We start from the raw sequence: 21602 nt of genomic DNA, 5'->3' as shown, positions 1-21602 counted from the left end.
TTTATTTTATGCTTATGACTCGTTTTTTATTATAAATATTTCTTTTACCCTCAGTCTGCATTTTATCCCTGGTCTGCAGTCTGCAGTCTGCAGTCTACAGTCTGCGTTTTACACTGACCGTTTGAAAATCGAGAAATGGGAGATGCTGATTTCAACAGAGTTTTGTTTTGATCCGAGACCACACAAAACTAACTGGAAGTGTGGATAAAAATATCGAACATCACGCAAAGCGAAAACAAAACTATCTCGACCCTAGCCTGCGCTCGCAGACGTATTTCCGGTTGTCGCTTCTCTCCTTCCGGGCGGAGAGAAGCGACAACCGGAAATACGTCTGCGAGCGCAGGCTATCCAATTCCAATTATGCGCATTCCGTGCATATGACGTCATGTGCCCTGTCAATCATTAACATATCTTCTGAACAGATTCCACTGTGATGTTTGGACGGCGGTCTCTATCTATTCGCAAAATAAATATTTTGTTGCGATTAATACAACTTTTTGTTCACCTCATTGTCGCACGGGTCCGTCTGTAAACAGCACTCGACCAAGAGAACAACTGTTATAGTCCGTGTCCTGATTTACCTTTTTTTTTGAAGCCTCTTACACAGACTTTGGAAGTAACGATTGCGTGACGAGCCAAAACACTCTACCATTCGGCCATCCTGGCTCGAACTACGACAACAACAGTCAGAGGACTTTAATATAAAAGACGGAAATATACGTAGATTTAACGTTTATGCAAAAATTGTTTCCGTTCTTCCCCATAACAACTTTTCCACTCAAGTGCTTGACTTCATTTGTCAGTTTACAGTGTCCCGAATAAGTGCTCCAGCACTAGAACGACTTGACACTTAAATAAAGTTCCTTTCCTTTCCCTTTTTTTAAATTTAAAATTCGTGGCCGGTAAAGTACAATTTTGAGATAAAATTTCTGCTCTTACTTTCTCTAGCCCAGTCGATGTTGTAACTGAGCATTTTTGTGTACGTGACAATGTTTTGACACGGAATAAGAGTACCCAAGGCCCTTTTTAAAATCTGCATCTGGGCCAGTACAAACTTAGTTTTGTTCTATACTCCATTGTTGAAAACTCAGGCCTTACTTCATACCTAGTCCCAGTCCTCATTTTGTACCTGGTCCTCGTTTTATACCCGGTCCGCAGTCCGGGTCCGCAGTCCGCAGTCCGCAGTCCACCTTGGATACTGACCGGTTTTAAATGCGGTAGCGTTAATGATTTGTCTTTGCACACAAGGCTGTCAAACCCTTGTAATAATTTAGCGCCTCAAATGACATGTTAACGGATTTTCTCTAGTTGCCTTTTTCTTTGAATTAAAGGGATATTTCCCCAATAAAAACTAAGGAGTGATTTTAGTCACATCCCAGCCTATTCAACATTAAAATGCGAACGAAATCTAATTTTCTAACCTTACCGCGATATCTTTGATTTTTACGGACAGACGCTCTTAAATACTCCGACATGATCTCATGAGAGACTCGTGATAAGATTTGGAAATCGGTTCTGCATATTCTGCACTTATCACTTGATTTGGTCTGCCTTGAAGCTATCTAGTTTAAACAACATTTTCTTCGCGATCACTAGTTTCACTAGTGCGTGTTTGCTTTTAAAATTAGCAACTTACTTTATTTCTGTTGATAAGTCCTTCGTCTCATTGGTGGTTTTTTTTTTTTTTTTTTTGAGACGTTCCAGGCGGGTGTGCGCTAAAGTGTGTAAGTGTGAAAAACACCTTCTTCGGAATGTTGGGGTTTGCGGACGAGCGCTTCCTTCCCTCCTCTCCCCTCCCCCCTCTCTTCATTTTTTGCTCGTTCAAAAGTTCTCATCTGTGAAACCCAACGGAAACGCTTGCAATGAAGGCTATTGTCCAGCGAACAGGTTGCAAGTGCAACCATGGATTCGCTATTACTTCGAGTGCAAGAAAGGTTTCCTGGCCTGAAAAGAAGCTTGGAACACAGCACCTATCAAGAATGTGAACCATTTACAAGTGATAGTGGGCAGGGCAGTGACTCAGTAATTCGGGCCTATTCCACAGATAGGTGATTTTCGTAGTAAATTTTGGCGGGCTTCGTCGCTCATGACATCAAAACCCTAAAAGTTACTCTTGGAAACGAAGCAAGTTACCATTGACAACATGGTAACTTTAACGCTGAAACTTTGGGTGCTTTCCATTAAGCCAAATTTTCCGGAAATTTCGGGCTGAAGTCAAGTGGAAAGGTCCGTTTCGGTTCGGTCCGACCGGAATATTTGGGACCACCTCTGGAGGTGGTCCTCTTTGACCGGTCGGTCTGGTCCGAACGAAACGTGCCGTTCCATTTCCGAAATTCTCGTTTCCAGTCCCATTTCACTGTGATGTAACCAAAATTTCGGTCGAAACGTAAATGGAACGCTTCGGTCCTTTTGGAAATTTACTTTTGATGAAAAATGTCGTTCCATTTTTCCTTGGTTAGTTCCACTGGTCTCCGATCTGATGGTAAAGCATAATGAAAGCCGTAGTAAAGAAAACGTTTGCGCATTCATACCGCTTTTATTAGTTAATAGCACTTGTACGTAGTAGGCTGTTCGCGATCGTAACTGTATATGGTAGGCGACTTGGGAAAATATCATAATACTTAATTTTGCATAAACATTATTTCCAGTTTCTCTTGGGACTTACGATGGTCCCAAGCGAAACCAAAAACAATGCTTATACAAAATTTGGGGGGACAAACAAAGAGTATTATGGTATTTTCCCAAGTGGCCTATTTATGAAGGCGTCAAGGAATTAACATTAATTATGCAAATAAAATTTGTTCCCGTAGTTTGTCAACCGCAAGTTTTTTTATTCCCCTGGGTCTCCCGACACGACTGTTTCTCTCAGATGCTAATAATTACATTTCACTGCCTTCAGTAAGTCCAACCACAAAATATTCGAAGCCCAATATTCTACGCGAACAAAGTTTATTTGCATGTTAATTCCTTGAAAGCTTGAGTTTGGGCCTTTACACAAATATCCGGATATTTTTTGAGATATTTAGAAGTTACCGAGATATTTAGAGAAGTTTAAGATCTTTAGAAAATTTTGGGATATTTAGAAAAAAAATATAGCTTTTTTTGGCTGCTTTCCAGCTTTTCCTCGCTATTTTCTTGACAGAAGACTCATTTCTATCATTCTCTGCGATCCTATGCTAGAAATCATTGAATTCAGTTCAGCGGTTTCCCGCTTAAATAATGTATTGCATATCACTAGGACAGAGCGCAAAAACCGCTTGACATGCGCACTAGAATCACACTTGTGTTGCCGCCATTCTATTTTCAAAATGGCGGACGACAAATCGAAATCCACCACGTCATTGTGGAGGCTGTCACGCCGCTGGCGTTTCTCTGAGAAAATTTGCAAAAAGATGATCTGAATCTGCCATCATTCAACGATGCTTCAGAGCCGTCAGGGAAGAGATCGGACCAAAACCAGTTCGCCTAAAGCAATAGAGTTTTTGACGAGCTTCGAAGCTTCATTTGACGTTCGTTGTTTAGAGTTTTGCGTTTCTTAAGGTGGTCGGTTACTCTTTAAGCTCAGAACAGAGATATGTTGGAGGTAAATTATTGTCACGAAACATATCAAATATGACTTTTTTTTCGTTGATATGAAAATTTTTGAGAGGTGTTTAAAGGTGGAATTCCGATTTCATACACCAAGAGAGACTTTTTCAAATCGAAGTTTGAAGAGGCAGGTTTTTTTACCGCTAGTGTTCGTCTTCACAGTTGTAACTGGTTTTACACAGAAAAGCGAAGTCCAGTGCCTTATACTTTCCCGCCACTCGATATAGTTTGTGAGGTTTTGGGGTCGTAAGTTGTCCTGAAATGCATATAGCGTACATGTACGTTTTTAACTTCGAGTTAATATCTTGTCGACATTGTTCATACAATGTATTAAAGTTTTCTCGCTGTATAAGCCAAGGCGACAGAGCGGCTGCCAGTTATATTAAACAGCGGCAAATATTGACAACAAACCCTGTTATTTTCTTCCCTTTAACAACGTTCATTGCTATGTTTTGTGTAACTAAAAATAAAATATGTCAACTGTCACATCTGACTACCGGTGGATTGTGTGCTTTTTCAAGTTTATGGGGCTCTTTGCAAAGGGCGAGTTAAGTTTATTCAACAAAGTAAGCTGCTTTTTCCGTTTAGAGACTGAAAATGTCAGCAAAGGTGCTCTAGTTCAATGTGCAAAGCGCTTTTTTTGGCTTTTGATGCCAGCAAAACAGTTCACCACACTAGAAAATTTTTATTCACTTGCTACTGGCTCACAAGGACTGCAGAATTTGCCACATGGATGAATACATTTCACCAATGAAGGTGAGTGATGCAATAACATTACAATAGTTGCAATAATAATCTGCCCTGAATTGAATTTCCCCTATCCCTCAATATAGATTCTACGCCCCCTTCTTTGTCAGTGCCAAAAATCTGCCAAGAGAACTGAAGCACTAAGTTACACAGAATTAGTCAGACAGGTACATGTAGAAAACCCTCAAGGATCAAAAGCAGCAGCTGGATATTAAGCAGAGAAAAATCGAGAACGAAAACAAAAACTTTCACAAAAAAACATGAAGTTAAGTATTTGGGTTTAGCTCATTACGACAATGACATGCCAATGCCTTTGCAGTACTAACCCCCCCCCCCCCCCCTTCACCAAGACACACACACCACTGACAGCAGTACACTGCTTAGCATTATATTGAGTGCTACTAAACATGTTTCATTTCATATTATTATTTACATGCACAGAACAAACTGCATTGAACACGATGCACAACCCCATGAATTTCTCAAATTGCTTTTGGCCTATTATAAGACCCGTGAGTAAAACCACACCAAAAAGTTAGCTCACTATAATAAGGTAAAACAGATATCATTTTCATAATGGTTATGCTTTACAATGTAGCTGTGTCACCAAACACCCAAGGTCAATAATTTTGCTATTATCCCAACAGTAAACACTTAATGAACAAACAGTAAAACAAAATGAACTGTTTCCTGAGAGACCAGTCATTAAGTGATTTGTTATATAGAACAAATAGGAAAACGTGCAATGGGAACAGCAACGGTGGTTGTCGGTCAATATTTGCGGGCAACAGTGCACTGTTACCCTCTGACGTCATAGATTTTGCACTGTTGCCTGCTCAGAGACTTTTGAACGACAAAAGTGTTTTTGTTAGATATCATGTGACCTTGAAGTAACCAATGAGAGCATGTGCTGCTGGGGGCAAAAACAGTTATATAACAAAAATAATTATTATTCAACATAACACACTTTTGCTGGAAAAACAAGATCAGCAACACAAATCAAATGTTGAATTGAGAGAAGAAAATGTCATGCTTCACAAAAAAGGACAAAGTTATAGAGACAACACAGTTTTCAAGAAAAATATTGGACTGACATAAAAATTAATACCATGCACATGTAACCCTGTGAAAAAGCACCCCAAATGCCTAAATTTCCAATATAGGTTTTAGTCAGAACAAACTTTTCCTTATCACAGACTAAATTCTTATGGTCGTTAATTTTCTTTCTAGTGCAAATAATATTGAACAAAACAAAATAGTGTATTGTAATAATCAACTGATGTATGTTTAGTATTTTTTCCTTTCATTTTCCCGAATTTGTTCCCCACCTATATATACCGGGGGGTATCTGTTTGGGTCAAGTTAGCAGAAAGTTGGGGAATCCACTCAAAAGAGACACTTGTAATACCACTGGCAGTACTAAATCCTAACATTACTCAACAACAATGACAATATTATTTGTGTTCCTTTAATATATGTTTTACAACTAAAGGAGACACTGCATTTAGCTCTCTTGTGCACCATACAATTTCACAAGTCGCTAGTCAACCACTAAACAAAAGGAGGAAAGAACTTATATGATCCAGACAAAATGGGAAATTTTGGTGGTGAACATTCTCCAGACCTGTTTGAGAATATCTTCCATGCCACAATGTATTTACAATAAAGAAAAGGGTTTTCCGTGAACCGAGAAAGCTAATCCGCAGAGAGTAAAAGTAGGTTGCTGCACTACTGCACAACTTCAGTTTCTTCATAAATCAGGTATGGCTACCATTTCCTACAAACAAAAACAATGATAAAACCATTACACAGAAAGTGAATAATGACACAGTAAGCACAAGGGGAAAGATAATACCTTACATTATGAAATTTTGAACCACGGATACTGTGTTTTTCGCTTTCTGATTGGTTCACTCACTCTCAGTTAACAGCTCTTATACAGTATGACATAATATGGAAACTGATTGCGCCAAGTGTTACCACGCTGGAAACTGATTGCCTTTAAATATGTCCAAGTGTCAAGAATCAAATGAAAATTTAATAAAACAATAATCAATGGATATGATTGAGTTGCTGATCTCATATCAACATGCACTCATGGAATTATAATATTATTGTTCATTATTGTCTTGTGCTATAGGAATTACCTATATGCTTATTAGTATAATTACTGAAAGTTCTCTGCACTGATTGCTTGTCATTGAGATGATTATTATTACGTGATAATCACCGAAGCGATTTTTTCAAAATAGCCACAAGCTGTTTTGTTCAGGTGACAGACAAATAAATTAATTGTTTTAAAGAAAATGTGTATTATTCAAATAATCAACTATGTAATAGGCGATTTGCATGATGGCATCATTTACTAAGAAATTGCTTCTATTGTCAGGCAAATTTAAATTATTGTTTCCGATATTCCCTCAGACTTTATGAATGTTGGTGAATAAAAACCTCAACTTCATCTCGGTTTTTATTAACCGATATTCACCTTGCCTTCGGCGAAACAGTAATTGTTAATAATTATTATTTGGTGTTCACACTAATTTTTAGTGTTAAACAACTTTCAGTCAGGGGTACGCATCTAACTAAAGCTGTAAGGCTTATTATTATTATTATTATGATTATTATTATTATTATTATTATTATTATTATATAATGTACCTGAAGTGTTTGCATGCTCCCAAAGCTTTGCTGCACACGTGTTTTTGTAGCCGTTTTGCAAACTTATAAATATGAAAAAGTTGACCAACATGGTTACTCTGTTACAGTAATGTACTTTTCTGGGCTGTTCCACAACTGATCAGGACAATATTGCCAAACACTGAGTGGAAGACGCTTTGATGCAGATTTCCTGGAATGGTTTCTGCAAAAATATTTGCGAGGAACAGCAACAAAAACCTCGCACAGATCGATGGCATTTAACAGTCAAGGTTACGTGACGTGGAAATTGTAAATCCCAGGTGTTAAGAAAATTCAACTTTGTGGCTGAAATTCTCTCACAGTTCATCTACAGCAAGAAACCCAGTGGACGATTTTATACGATCAAAGTTGTATGACAGCGTTACGTTACAGTCTTCAATAACAACGGCCAGCCAAACTTATTTTCAAAAGCAAAAACCTTTCGTCCATCAAGACCAAGTTGCTCCTGTAGTTCCCGAGAACAAAGAAGAATTTCGTTGCCAGTTCGCTGGTTTCTGTAAGATTTTTAAATAATCTGGGGGCAGACCAACACCCCATGTCAAGAAAATTCACAGTAGCCAAAACCAACAAAATGATACAAGAGGACGCATTGCTACTTGACATGCAGACTTGCGAAGTAATCAATCTTGTGTCCTCGACCGTTGATTTGGAATCGCTGAGTGTTCTCTCCGACCTTGAAAAAAAATTCCTCTGGCACCCAGGGTATGAGTCGTCTAACTTTCCACAAATTTGACAAATGCTAGAGGATGCTAGAGTGTTATTCTCCACTTCGATCGATCACTGTCTCGATCGTCTCGATCTTCGAATCTTTAGAGTTTGCGCAGGCGCAGTTACGCGAAAAAAGCCATTTTACGTCATTATTCTCTAGCCAATCAGCGGTTTTTGCGCTCTGTCTATCACTAGCAGCTATTTGTCAAAATTCTTGGTTTTCACCCACGTGACCTCAGTCCTTGACAACCGTCGTTAACCGCCATTGTGGAGCCCCTCGAATCGTAAACAGAGACGCGTAGAGAGAGATGTGAGTGAGTTGTAGTGCGATGGTTCTCTGTATAATACCTGGCTGTGGAGTAAAATCTGGAAACAAGGAAGGTATTAGTCTATTCCGTATACCTATCGTTGTTGATAAGAACGGTGAAAGTTATAAACAGCTAACAGAAGATCGCCGAAACGCGTGGATTTCTCAGATAAGCCGAGACGACACGAAATCGAAAGACTTTGTTTCTGGGAAGCCTGCCTTACTCTGGGACAGATACAACGAACAAAGGACAATTTAAAAGCTTTCGCAGCGATTGCCTCACGGTTTAATGTTAGATTTTAACTTTAAGTGTGGGGTTGGACTTATTTTGCTGAAATTGTCTTTACAGGTTTAGCAATTAAAGCTTTTGCGGTGATTGCCAGTAACGGCTTTTGCTGTGAACAGTTGTGTTTTATCCTGTAAAGTTTTCGCAGCGATTTAGCACGCGTTGGTTCAGAGTTTTAGGGTAAAAGGCGAGCGAGTCAGAATTTTTCGAAAGTTGGCTTTTTTCGATAAAGCGTTTCTCGGCCGGGTTTCCACCGATGCCTTCCCAATTCACACCACTGAAGCGGTTGAACCCCTCGAACAAGTGTGCTCAATTATTATTTCGACCGATTAAACCACAACGTCGCGGAGAAATTCATCTTCGAAAATTCATCTCATTAAATATGCCCGATGCAAATGAGGTGCTCCGGTTTTGAATATTTAATGAGGTGAATTTAACCTGAGTATCAGGCGTTTGTGATACTCAGGTTAGCAAATGTCTAACTCGGAGGCGTTTTATTCGATTTCGCTGAAATTCGACAGGCGAATGCGAGGGGTGGAGCGCCCAAATTGACTGAGTTTGAAGGAAATCGGACGAATTTCGAAGGAAAAAAGCTTCTCACCTTCTCAAGGTGAAGGACTGAGACTCTAATCGACCAAGTACTTTGACAGAAGAAGAGGGAAATCATCGAAACAAAGGGAATGAGGAGGCCTTTTCTTCTCATCTGGCGGCCATAGCAGTTAGCGAAGGTATTAAAAGAAATCCAACTGGAAACTGATACAGATAAGGTCGACGCCGAGTGTCAAACTTCCGAGTCACCTTCGCCACAAACAACAACAATCTTGCCCGCGATTTCCTTCCCTTGCTTAAACGGACGCAACGAAACCAGAAATCATCTGGTTGTACGCTTTCAAAATTTTGAAGGCCTTCAACTGCTTGTTTGTTTTGTAGCTTGTCTCTAAAACTTACTAGGAAAGCAAGTCTGAGACTTCTAGAGGAGCCAAACTGATCGCACCGTATGGCCGCTGGGTCTACGCAAACGACAGAAAATCTTCTTCAAATAGCGCTCTCGAACGTGGCTTTCGAGGTTTTTTTTGCGTAGGATGAAAGTACTGGTACCTCGTCGAGTGATTTTGGGTCGCTTTCTTGGGAAATATCCATTGGAAAGATGAATTATTTGAAGACTTCGAACGTGAGCGCTCAAAATGTCATACATTTCCCTATAATCAGGGGCACCAGAATGGCGGAAACCTAATTTGCATAAGGTTATGACGTCAGCTGAAAACCGAGAATAGAGGATGTTGGAAACAATTCGCCCTTGTCACACGGGGGCCATATTGTCCCAGGAGACCAAAAAAGCTTTGTTTTACCACGCCAAACCTCACCCCCATGGTTTCCACTGCGAGGCTTGGCGTGGTAAAACAAAGCAGCAATAAAAGCAAGGTGACACACGTCAACACCAGCCCGATTTCACTGGCGAAAAATGTCTGCGCATGAGTCGCGCGATATGTCACGTGACGCGTTTCCGGGACTATCATTGGCTCTCGTGAAAAAAGCACTCCCGAGATGAACAGAAAAATGGCTGCCTTTTGCGGATCGGTAGCTTGTTGGTTTCCGTTCTTTTTAGAGCGATCAAGGCTACTTTTAACGCCAGTTTCAAGTGGAATGTATTCTTAGAGAACGTTTATGTTCTGTAAGTCGTTTGAAAGTCCAATCCAACCAGCATCCTCGGAAAATTTGCTCCTGGAAAATTTTATTTCGTTGGAAAAGAGCTGCGAAACAGGTGAGTTTTTTGCGCAATTTTTAATGTGGAAAGTTTGTTGCCACCGGGTACAAAAAGTTACTGTAATGTGCAGAAAGGAGGATTCCTAAGGTTTCCGTTCATGTGTGAATTGGCTTGTACCAGGTGGCAGGGAAATGGCAATATTGTTCAACGTGAAGGTTATTTTTTTCTGCGTTACACCTTACGATCGGGACCTCTACATGAATGATCAATTATTCCATCAGATATGAATTTGATTTTGAATGTGATTGTCTCATTGGGAACGTAACCCAAGTATCAAATATTTTAAATAGCTGCTTTTAAGCTCATTTATATTCCCTTTTCTGGTGAAGGTCTAAGTTATTATACTTTTTAGCAGTCACAACTCAACGATCCTTGCGTTCAAGTAGTTACCAAGTTATGGATTTGCAATCAATTTGAGTTTAAAATCAAAATCAAAATCCATGTTAGTTAAAATAATGTTTGGAAGAACAAAAGTGTAGGTACAGATGTATATAGGTATCTATAGATTGAGGTGTTTTTTTACTATTGTTTTCTGGTAGCATTAATGATGTAACTTTGGTTTTAGGGGACTGTCATGTGTTGTTGGATCAAGGAAATTCTGTTTTGAGTCAAGTATGGTTGACAGTGGATAGTTGTTCCTGAAAAGGCTGAAAGGAAGCTTTATTGCCTTGGACTTTTTTTGCTTACACCCCACATGTTTGTTCTTTTCTTACATGGCAAAATTTATTAATATATTATGTGATTTGGAGCTGCAGCTAGAAACAGTGTGCCATGCATAAGGTCTCATTGGGGTTGATGGCAGTAAAATAATTTTGGTAAAAAACATGTTTAGAGTTTTATCATAACTTCTCATCTTGGTCCTGCTGGACTTCAAACATGCTCTACCATTTTGCACAAGGAACTTGTCAATCAACCGTTACCTTTTGGTGTATTTGCAATATGATATTTTGGATAGCAATTGATTTATTTTTCTTATCCCTTATGTGTAGATATCCTATGTCTGTCACATAGTTAGTTTTAAGCTTTTATTTCCTGTAGTGTATCTTTATTATAGTTAACACATGACCCCACAAGCATGTGTTATTGCTTTAATATTGATTGTGTTTGAATAAAGGATATTGTTGTCTTGTCTTGTAGATAATGCAAAACAGCCTCAGTTGTATTTGCATTATTTCTGAATGTTACTTTTAAAGGGCAAACCATTAAAAGGTGTACAAAGTTTGCAGGAGTTCAGGAAAAATATTCAAAATATTCATTGATTTGATGTTCCTGAAGCAGGTAAATCTTGAAGAGTTTACGCAACCATCGTTGGAATATACGGCATTTCTTTTTGGGAATGTTCAAGTCCACATAATTCATTTTCTTTATCTTGAGAAGTACTGTAAGACTGTTGACTCTATGGGGTTCCCCATTGACGAGTAAAATTGTCTGGTGTTAGACAGAGCAAAATACTCTGGCTTTAGACAGAGTAAAATACCAAGTATGGCCAGTTTAGGGGTGAAAGGGTTAAAGTGCAATCATTACTTTGACTTTCTTTCTTCAATTGAACCAATACAAAGTGACTAATCATCACCTCCACCATTGCTATTCAATGGCTTTGGCTTTTAGAACAAAGTATCAAAGTTGAAGCTGGTGGCTCAAGGAGTAAACTTTGCAAAAAAGTTAGGTTAAAAATACTTTTATGGTATTTGAGTATTTTTGTAGAACAAATTTGCATAATATCGTTAAAGTCATTAAATCAATGAGAATCCAAACATGAGGAAGCGGTTTGCTCAGGAGGGGTCTTTTTTTTTTTAAACAACCCTTAAAGGTAACAGAATCTTGTTTTCTGGGTGTAGGCTAAAGAAATCTGACCCCTTAGGGGAACCAGTTCTAAATTGACAAATGACTGGCATTTTGTAATTCATAAGTAAAAGCTACTTGCTCGCTTACCAAATTTTTCTACAGTTCCATTCGTTTTTCAGATTGATAGCCTTAAATGTACTGCGGCAACTCTGCCAGCTGTTTGGTCTCAGTATCATAAGCAGTGCCCCCTTGGGGTAGTTTGTTCACTTCACCACCATTGTTTAACCCTATCTAGGGACTAAAGCAAGGATGGAAATTGATCATAGCTTAAATAAATTGGACCACTTTTTTACTTCTTACACTTACTGCATTCAACTTTAATTTATTCATCCTTTGAAATGGTAGGAATGATTACTATTATTTACAGCAATTGCTAAAAATTCATTGCGTCTAATGTTGAAATTTTTTTTTACATATGAGTTTTAAGTGTTTATGAGTCAATGAGTTAGTGCAGGTACCCTAACCCATAAAATAAAAGCTAAAATTTCAGAGAGTGCTTAGGCCTAATCACTGAAACGAGGGCTTAGGCTTGATCAATAAATTATTGCTATATTGACTGTGAGTCTCATTGACGCATGACTCATTGACTAATTGACTCATAAATCATGGGACCTCTTTACATATGGAAAGGTAACAGGAGTTATTTCTGTGAAGTCTTATCCAGAAAACTGCAACATGGGATTATGTCCCTTTCAAATGTAGCTTTGTATGCTTTTGCTCAATGTCTTTGAATGATTATTACGGAAATATGAAGTTATGGTTTTTCTAAAAGTTAAATCTAATGCAAGGGGATTAAAAGAGAGGTTAGATAATTTGTTGTACTGGAAGTAATTAGTAGGCCAGTGTGAAATTCGTGAAAAGTTTTGGAGGGTGGCACTGAATAACCTTCAACAAGTTTTCTAAACTTTGAAAATACCTAATTTTATATCGTCCTGCTGTTTTATTGCTGGAAGATAAAATCAATTCCTGATTAAGTATTTCTGTTGTCACGTTAACCCACTACAATGTGGTGAAAGCGTATTATTAGCTGTAGTAAAATTTTGTTACAGTAAAATTCTCCCTGCTAGAAAGCTGGACTTCTGAATCAAATATTGTTGTTTTGGCTATTCAGAGTTAACCTAATCTACGTTTATTTCTATAATTTGGAGGAAAGCAAACAATTGGCATTTTGCTTGGAACAAAAGGTTTCCTTCTAGTGTGCCCAATATGAGGTGCTATGACATGTTAAGTATGATTTTGGTTATTATTACTGCTAAATTCACTTTAAAATTTATTTTTGAACGACTGAAATACATTTCTTAATTTTCCCCTCGGTCTTAATAAATTTTCCTCAATGGACCACTTGAATGGCAATTTTAACAACTTGATTTTTAAAAAAAATGCGAAAATCTTAACATTTTCTGTTAGATGCGGGACCCCGCGGAAACAGTGTGTAACTCTTTAGTTGGAAGAGAAACCATTTGAAAATTTAGTGGTATCTTTTTGGTCCACTTTTAAAAAGATAAACGCATGAATTGAAATCAAGATGGTAACCCATTAGCTGGTGAGCTCCACAAACGAATTTCCGCTCGAACATTAGCAACTAGACTCGCGTTGACCTTGAAATTTTTAAAGAAATTTCCCTCGTAGCCATGGCTTAAAAGAGAATCTCGCTGGCATAGAAACGCACCAGGCTGGAAACGCACTATGCAGTCAACATTCGTCCGTTTTATTGGCCTGAAAAAGGGTGTTTTGTCGACAGAGATCTAATAAAATTGATCAAATAAACACCGAATGGCAGCCATGTTTGATTTGAGCTATTGAAGTCACATGACAAGGCCTCGACCAATCAGACATTTTTCGCCAGTGAACAGCCCGATGTGGCCAACACATCACGCATGCACACATCCATTTCACCCGGTTAATTAGCAGCCATGAACGGCTGTTTCGGCCTTTTGGACCTCATCAGCATGGCGTAGCTAACATACCAGGCGGAAAGTTAAGCACCCCTTTAATTGGCAGCTTCACATGCCAAACATGTGGTAAGCTGGGTTGGGAACAGCAAAACTGTTCTCCCACTGCAAGCGTGTGGGAAGGTGGATCACATTAAGAGATCGGTGTGTCACGTAAATTCCTTCCCACACGCTTGCCGTGGGAGAACAGTTTTGCTGTTCCCAACCCAGCTTACCACATGTTTGGCATGTGAAGCTGCCACTTAAAGGGGTGCTAAACACATCCACTTGGAATGTTAGCTACGCCATGCTGATGAGGCCCAAAAGGCCGAAACAGCTGTCCATGGCTGCTAATTGACCGGGTGAAATGGTTGTGCGCATGCGTGATGTGTTGGCCATACCGGGTTGGTGTTAGCGTGTGTGTTACCTTGCATTGATTGCTGTAAAACAAAGCCTTTTTGATCTCCCGGGAAAATATGGCTAATTCTTCGACGAAAATGGGCGGGGCAGCAACAAAAAGTGGGTGTGGCGCCGATATAAAAATTTGAGCCCATTCCACAGTTCGGTGATTTTCGTAGTAGCTCCATCTTCCATCCTGGACCTTTCTGATACTAAATCTTCCAGCGAAATTAGTTTATATTTCTATAATCAACGCAGCTTTCATTCTATTTTTAGAGTGTTTTCCTTCTTACCTATGTGGAGAAACCTTGCAACTTCATGAGAACTGGCATGGTTCGCTCTACTGCCGGCAGCGGTCACACCGTCTTAGAAGTGTGCTCAAGAAAACAATGGAGGCCATATCTTCCTCAGTGTAACCCCCTTAAAGGTTGCTATAACAACAGGGTACCTGCTTTGATTGGGCACTGGCGTATGGACGAGCAAACTGGAAACGAGGTCGCCGATGATTCGGGACTCGAGAACCACGGCTCGGCTAGTGGCGCGGTGCCTAAGCTGTCCAAGTTCTCACGAGGTCGCTTCTTTAACGCCGCAGGGCTGATTACAGTTCCAAACACCGCCATCTTGAATTTTGGCAGTTCAAGCTTCAGTGTGACTGGATGGGCGAAGATTATGGATGTTAAATATCCATTGACAACTTTTGCTATCAGGAAAGGCTTCGGCTGTTATTTTGGCCCACATCGCCACGGTTGGGTACCCGGCTGGGAAACAGGGCACGGTTACCAAGCCAAAGGTCTGCATGTATGCATACGGGACAAGCAGAACAAACCAGTGAACAAGGTGATTACATTTGACCAGGGCTATCAACCGGCACAGCTGGTTGGACAATGGGTTCATTACGCTGTCGTATTCCATCGCGAGAACAAGAAGAAGGTGCTTGTTTACGTCAATGGTAAAAAGCAGTCAAACACGCTGGACATCTCAGCCGTTCGTGGAAGCGTGGACAACACCAAGCCACTCGAGTTTGGTCAACTATACGGCTGGAAAACCAACGGGACCCTGGATGAATATCGAGTTTACAACACCGCCCTGGACGACAATGAAGTTACGGCCATCCTCAAGAATCACCTTGTTTAACACATATTAAACTCAAGGAGACCAAGAAGGTGATGGGATATCGAGAGATGACTGTTTTTTGATACATAAAATAGAAGGAACTAGTTTAGAAAATTTACGCCAGTCATTTTAAACAGTATTTAGATTGAAAACGAATGATTCTGGGAGACATAGCTAAACTAAGGTGCTTGGTATTTCTTTGATTTTTCTACGGAACTTTTCGGCTACGAACAGTTTCACGTTTGTCTGCCTGTATTGATGCTAATAAAGTCAAGGACTATACCTGGGTCTCAAAGAATAGTGTGTATGGTATTATATCGAGCACAAGGAAGACTGTTTCATCAGATATCCAAACACTGAGAAGTGGATTGGAAAAACGAGGCGTAGCCGATTTTTTTTAACCAGCTTCGAAGTGTCTGGACATCTGATGAAACACTCTTTCGAATGTTTGATACAGCTTCTCGAAGCATTGATAACTCTAAGAGAAATTCAAACCAAACGTTCGCCAAGTTTTGTGATACAGTGTTTGAATCCAATAATCCGACGAAATACTTAATAATGTATTACCTTAACAATTACAAGAGAGTCTGCAAGAATCCGAAGGCATTTTAAATTTCCCCATACTTTTCTTAAACATTTCAAAAGCTGTGTGAGCACAAATTTTGCAATTGCTTACTTCTGCAAACCTGAATTGCCCAAATTTTCAAATACAAGCTGATTCTGGCAGAAACCGCTTGGATCTCGCGCTACGGTCAACGGTGAGTTGTTGGACGTCAACCGGAAGTGAAGCATTTTCTCTTTTTACTCGTCTGGTCGCTACCCCCATTTGTGTTATTTCTAAGTGACTTTACTCTTATAGAGACGATTTACTTGAAAATGTGTGCACAATGTTACGTACTGGAATAACCAAGAGATGGCCGCGAACAAGGCATAAATGAAAAGAACTCCCGAGTACGATATAAGGCACGCAACAAAAGTATGACAACGAGCAGTTACCCTTTTTCTCTATTATTAAATTAGCTTTACAATGTTGCAACTACTTAGGTTAAAGATTATGCCAAGCGGTTCGTAAAGCAAATCAGGCTTACTGTCTTCCACGGACAATGCTTGACTTCCATGATTCACTGGATAGTTTCCATTCACTGGATTTTCTGTGTACACAAACTTTTAAGGAAGACTTCATAACGAACTATGACTTCTTTGTCTTCTTTCCTTTTAATAAGGACTTACAATTGGCACTAATCTAAGTTTCTTCTCTTTCTTCTCTCCGGATATAGCTAGGTCAAAGGTTATATCTCAGTTGATTACTGCCAGTATGGCATAGTCGGAAAATGGGTAATATTTCTCTGTTTTTTTTATTTATTTTATTCATTTTATTTTTCCCGTGTCGGTAAAAGTCTTGCCTGTCACTCCCCTGCTAAGTGGTGTCTTTGTGCATAGAGTCTTCTGTGCTTATTTTGTTAGGCTTGAGGGGGTTGGGGTAATGCGTAGTTTTCTCTGGTGCACACAGGAGAACATTTAATTATATATATAAAGAAGAGACAAGTAACAAACAAATAGTGGAGGGAGCCGTCAGCAATGGTCGAGTTTATTCACAAAAAACTGAGCCCGGGACACACTGGATACAGGTTACAAGCCAAGGAATATAACGAAAACGACAATAAAAAATAGTAAGGAAATAACAGCCTCGAGTAAACTGGTCGGGGTCAAGTGGTGTTGTTGGTCAGCGGCTACTCGCACGATCATACGTAGGGAACGTCCATATAGAGCCGCCATATTGTATGTATTACAACGAATAAAGGAAGTTCTGTTACTAATACCGGCTCCCAGACTGTGTGACATTCACAAGGAGTGGTATATAAAGGCCTAATTATCCCAATGGGAATTAATACCAAGCAAACTAATTAGGCACCTAAAAGAAATACATAGTAATGGACTTCGACAAGAGCCATTATGGCTCTTGACTTCGACAACAATCTTTTGCCCGTCGAGCCGAAATCAAAGTGAGATGTATTTCTAATATTTTGCCAAGCCAAGTGTGGTGTAACGTACAACACTGAAACCAAATGGAAAATTCTCTGGTAACGTATGGGTTCAACAAAGACAGAGAAGGAATCGAACAGCTTAAAGGGGCTAGGTCACGCAATTTCAGGCAATTTCAGCACTGATCGAATGGTCATAGAATTAACTACTCAACTCTCTACAGTCTTCCGGTAACAATTGGAAATTTCGCTAATTCTTGTTAACCTTCAATGGTGCCGAAAGTTATCGTAACGCGAATGGCGTTTTAATGGATCTTTAAACAAAATACACCCTCATGGAGCTCAAGAATGGAACGTCAATTGGACGAAAAAGACAGGCGGTGAAAATAAATATCTGGAATCTTTAAAGCGATGAGTAATGGTCTTACGCAACAAGAACTGTCAGAGATTTATTTAATTGCATTGCATATGCTTTGTGACACGGATTGTGTGTCTTGTTTGCATGCACGCAATTGAAATAGGGAGGGTTTTTTGCCTCTAATAGCAAATGTGTTGTTTGTTTCAATAAATTTTTCGCTGGAAAAGGTTTTTGTGAGATTTCCAGCCTTTGTGAATTTTAATATCATGTTGTGTAATTTTCGAGCTTAACAAATTTTAGCCTTTTCCAGGCTCCCAGATATTAGGGAAAGAGAATGGAAGCCTGTAACAGGCTAAACAAATTTGCATACGTGGGTTGAAATGTGATACGGGAGGTGGTAGTGCACTGTAAGCAGCGCGTGCATAAGTCACGAAAATAAACAGGTCTGTTGGAAGCGTGCTTGAGTTTCAACAAAGTGAGCCCCAAAATCAGCAAAACGATGGCATTACCTGGTGATAAATAACCTCGTCTTGGAGAATAAATTTTTGACTTTGCAGAAACAATGGTCAACCTCAAGAGTTGGGCGATTGTAAACACGCCGCGGTAACTTGATCAAGGCGCCCGCTGAATTCGATGTGCGATTTACTTGTGCAGTCAAAAGTACAATAACAAAATTGAACGTAGCAAAAATCTCCCAAAATGTTTTTCGCTGATGGTAACTTTTTGTATTCGCAGTTCAAAATTAAGGTTGTTTTCATGCGGTAAATTTTGTTGCTGATGGCAAAATATTTTATTCTCGATCGACCGTCCTGAAAACTTCCTTCTGCTCTTCCTAACAATTGTGTATCAATATTTATTTACTTTTACATTGTTTACATTTTTTTAATTTTAATCTTTATTTAACCACAGTACAATTCATCAGCAATATAAAAGCCATATGTACAATTTAAAAATTTCAAACTAAGTATAGACGATTAGAACCCACAAATGACCAGCTCCCAACGTCAGTGGCTTCATAGCTCAGTTGGTTAGAGCGTCGCACCGGAATCGCGAGGTCACGGGTTCAAACCCCGTTGAAGTCCTGAATTTTTCAGGCTTCTCTACGCAATTGTAAAAATTGCGTTCATAACTGCGAAGCTCATAGCTTCACTTGAGTGTCCATAAAGCTAACAAAATTTAACTACATTTCAAGTTGTTTTTTTTAGTTCAGTATGAAACGAATGTTACCAAGACCAATATTTATATACCTGAAGGTCCCGCTTGAAATCCTCCTTAACAAAATGACAGACCCGAAGAAACAATATAGCAGTCAGGTTTTCAGGTTTGAGGAATCCGTCCATGTTTTATTTTGGCAGCCCAACTTTTCTTTAAATTTTCATTTTCCGGTGGAATCTTCTGTTTTTTTAATTTTAATATGTGTTCGAAGTCTAGACATGCGTCTAGTTTCATTCCCCTCGAAAGCGTAAAACAGCAGTAATTGTTGCTGTGAAAAAGCCTTGCTATGTATATTGAGCAAGATCTGAAAGCTTCGTCGGCGAAACAAATACGTTTGCTGAAGCATCAAAGACGTCTGTTGCAGAAGAAAGAAAGCGAAAAAGAAAAGAAGGTACGCTTGTCGAATATTTCTATGTCGCATGTTCAAGGTTTTTGTCTCGTTTATATTTGCTCTGGCAGATTTTTGCCGCCTGGTTTGATTGACCAGAGAATCTACAAGTATTAAGTGACTTGAGTTTCTGTCGCACTTATGGCCTACTTGGCCTACTAGCTATTGAACCACAAGACCGGTTACCATAGTTCATCTTACATTTGAATTTCTTGGAGAAGAAAGGTCACAAAACATTAACAAAGTGATCGGGGAACAAAGAGCTTGGTAAGGTCGAACACGTTTTTTGACTATTGCTACGTCATAACACGTCATATCCAAGATGGCGCTCTCCAAGTCACGAAAGAGGCAACTTCAAAGTGCTCTTGTCACATTTTTACAGGAAACTGGACAAAATGGCAATTATTTTCGAATTCCTGGGAAAACATTTTAGTAATTTAGAGAAACTTTTTCTTGGCCGTACTTTCACTTTAAAATAGAATTTCGGTCCTATGCTTCTGTTACAAAGTGGAATATTTTTTAGGTCACCCATCCAGATACTAACTCAGCCGGACAGGGTTTAACTTCAGTGAACTTTTGTATTACAAAGCTGTCAGATGCTCAGAGTGCACGCTTAAACTTGCAGTGAAAGGAAGATGTGAGGGAACTTGCAAATGATCAGCATGTCAGCCTAGAAGCCAATGTTTCTCGATTCCCTTTTATTTTCTTCAATCTTTCTGGGTTTAGTACTTTGCTAGTAACCACATATCTTCTCAGGGGTCTATTTACCTGACTTCTACCATGGCACTACAATGATATACAATACCAAAACAATATCGTGCACTATTAGAGCTACATTTTACGCAAAGACAACTTGAATCTCCTGGAAGACAAAACGCAGCTCAGTTGACAATATGGAATAAAGCACTGTGTTAGTGCACTACTACACGTACGCAATGCGTGCCTATTTTTTCTAAAGATGCCAGGAATTTTTTTCTTTCTTAGGCTGGTACCCAGGTTTTTAACCTCAGAAAAAGATCTCTTTTGTCGTATGAACGTGTGAGCCAAAGGGCCTCTGCTGGCACGACTTCTGTGTGACCCCTTAAATGGTCTTAATGGCCCCTACTTGAAAAAATTAACTGGAACGTTGCAGTTCAATACCACACAATTCAGTGACTTCTTTTTTTGTGTAATGTGTACCACAGGCAACCCAGTGTAAGCTTTTTGGAGCTTCTAGTTTCTATTAGTTACAAGCCTGCTTTTATATTTTACTCTAAGCATCTAGGATTTTCTGTTGGTATCTATAGTGTATTACAAGGTTTACTATTTGTGGAAACTGCTGAGTCACATCAAAGAAATCTCTGGAATATTACAGATTGTAAGATAATTCTAGAGAAGTCTGGAATTGTATGACAAATAAACTAAAAGTAATTCTGATCCTCATAACAACAACAACTGCCCATAAATGAGAAACATCCACTTCCGGTTGCAGTACGTCGCTCAAAAACGCCTTTGCTGAAGCTCCCTATTGTCTTCGCCGAAATTCGTCGTGGCATTTTCGGCAAAAAGTTCTTTGTCTTGACTGTATTGTCAAGGTTTAGTACTGCGTTTACAGATTACCATAACGTGATGCTGCGTCGGATCTGAGTCTGAACTGCCAGTGCCTGGTGGTAAAGTTCTTTCGCTCCGACCTGTACTATCCACTGCTGCAGGAAATCATTTCCAGATAGCTATAAAATGTTGCCATGTCGTCATGTCGGCATCGTCTTAATTGAAAATCCTTGCTCTGAAATACCAGCGTATTTCCATAAAGTTCCTTTGCTTACTGTATTCTCCTGTCCTTCGGTAGCCATTTCCTAGCCAGTTTAGTGTAACTTGATGCTAAGGAAGCATTCCCTTCGCCGAAAATCTTTCACGATGAATCACCAGTGCCTTTTCATAAAAGCCTTTTTCTTGCCTGTAGCTAGCTACAGCTAATGACGCACAACAAAGCTGAAACAGCTGTCTAACAATGCTAATACTTGGACTCATATTTAATTTGGTAGATTTATTAATTAGGGGTTATTGCCCGCTACAACGTGGCCATAGTCCCGTATATGAGGCTTCAGTTTACTCGAGCACATTTGTGCGGTATTCTTTGCTTTTAGTATATACCACTAAGCATATTCACCTCCAACCTCGGTCCCAGGGTCTTCATTGTCGTGGAGAAGAGAAGGGTCTCTCTCCTCATCGAAAGAGACCCCGGAAACGACGTTGATTCACCTCGATACGATTTCCCTTTGACGATGTCG

The 21602-nt window shown here is 39.5% G+C and overlaps 1 protein-coding gene and 1 long non-coding RNA gene across 3 annotated transcripts in view; one reads left to right on the top strand and one right to left on the bottom strand.

Moving 5' to 3' along the window:
• Nucleotides 1-15671, top strand: part of LOC138012712 (uncharacterized) — a 48812-nt gene extending 33141 nt beyond the window's left edge. For both annotated transcript variants that reach the window (XM_068859577.1, XM_068859578.1), the window contains one exon: nucleotides 14553-15671. In XM_068859577.1, coding sequence (XP_068715678.1) covers nucleotides 14553-15410 — 858 coding nt within the window. In that variant the 3' untranslated portion in view covers nucleotides 15411-15671. The remainder of the gene's footprint in view (nucleotides 1-14552) is intronic.
• LOC137967688 (uncharacterized) lies at nucleotides 5265-9274 on the bottom strand. Its single transcript, XR_011116558.1, has 2 exons — nucleotides 6997-9274; nucleotides 5265-6112 (listed from the first exon to the last, which is right to left on the bottom strand). It is a non-coding gene; the product is annotated as an uncharacterized lncRNA (long non-coding RNA).
• Nucleotides 15672-21602: the final 5931 nt, after the last annotated feature.

The sequence above is a fragment of the Montipora foliosa genome, chromosome 8 (assembly GCF_036669935.1).
Source record: "Montipora foliosa isolate CH-2021 chromosome 8, ASM3666993v2, whole genome shotgun sequence".
Classification (NCBI taxonomy): domain Eukaryota; kingdom Metazoa; phylum Cnidaria; class Anthozoa; order Scleractinia; family Acroporidae; genus Montipora; species Montipora foliosa.
Note: the sequence above shows the minus strand (reverse complement) of the source record. Positions and strands in the feature narration are given on the sequence as shown.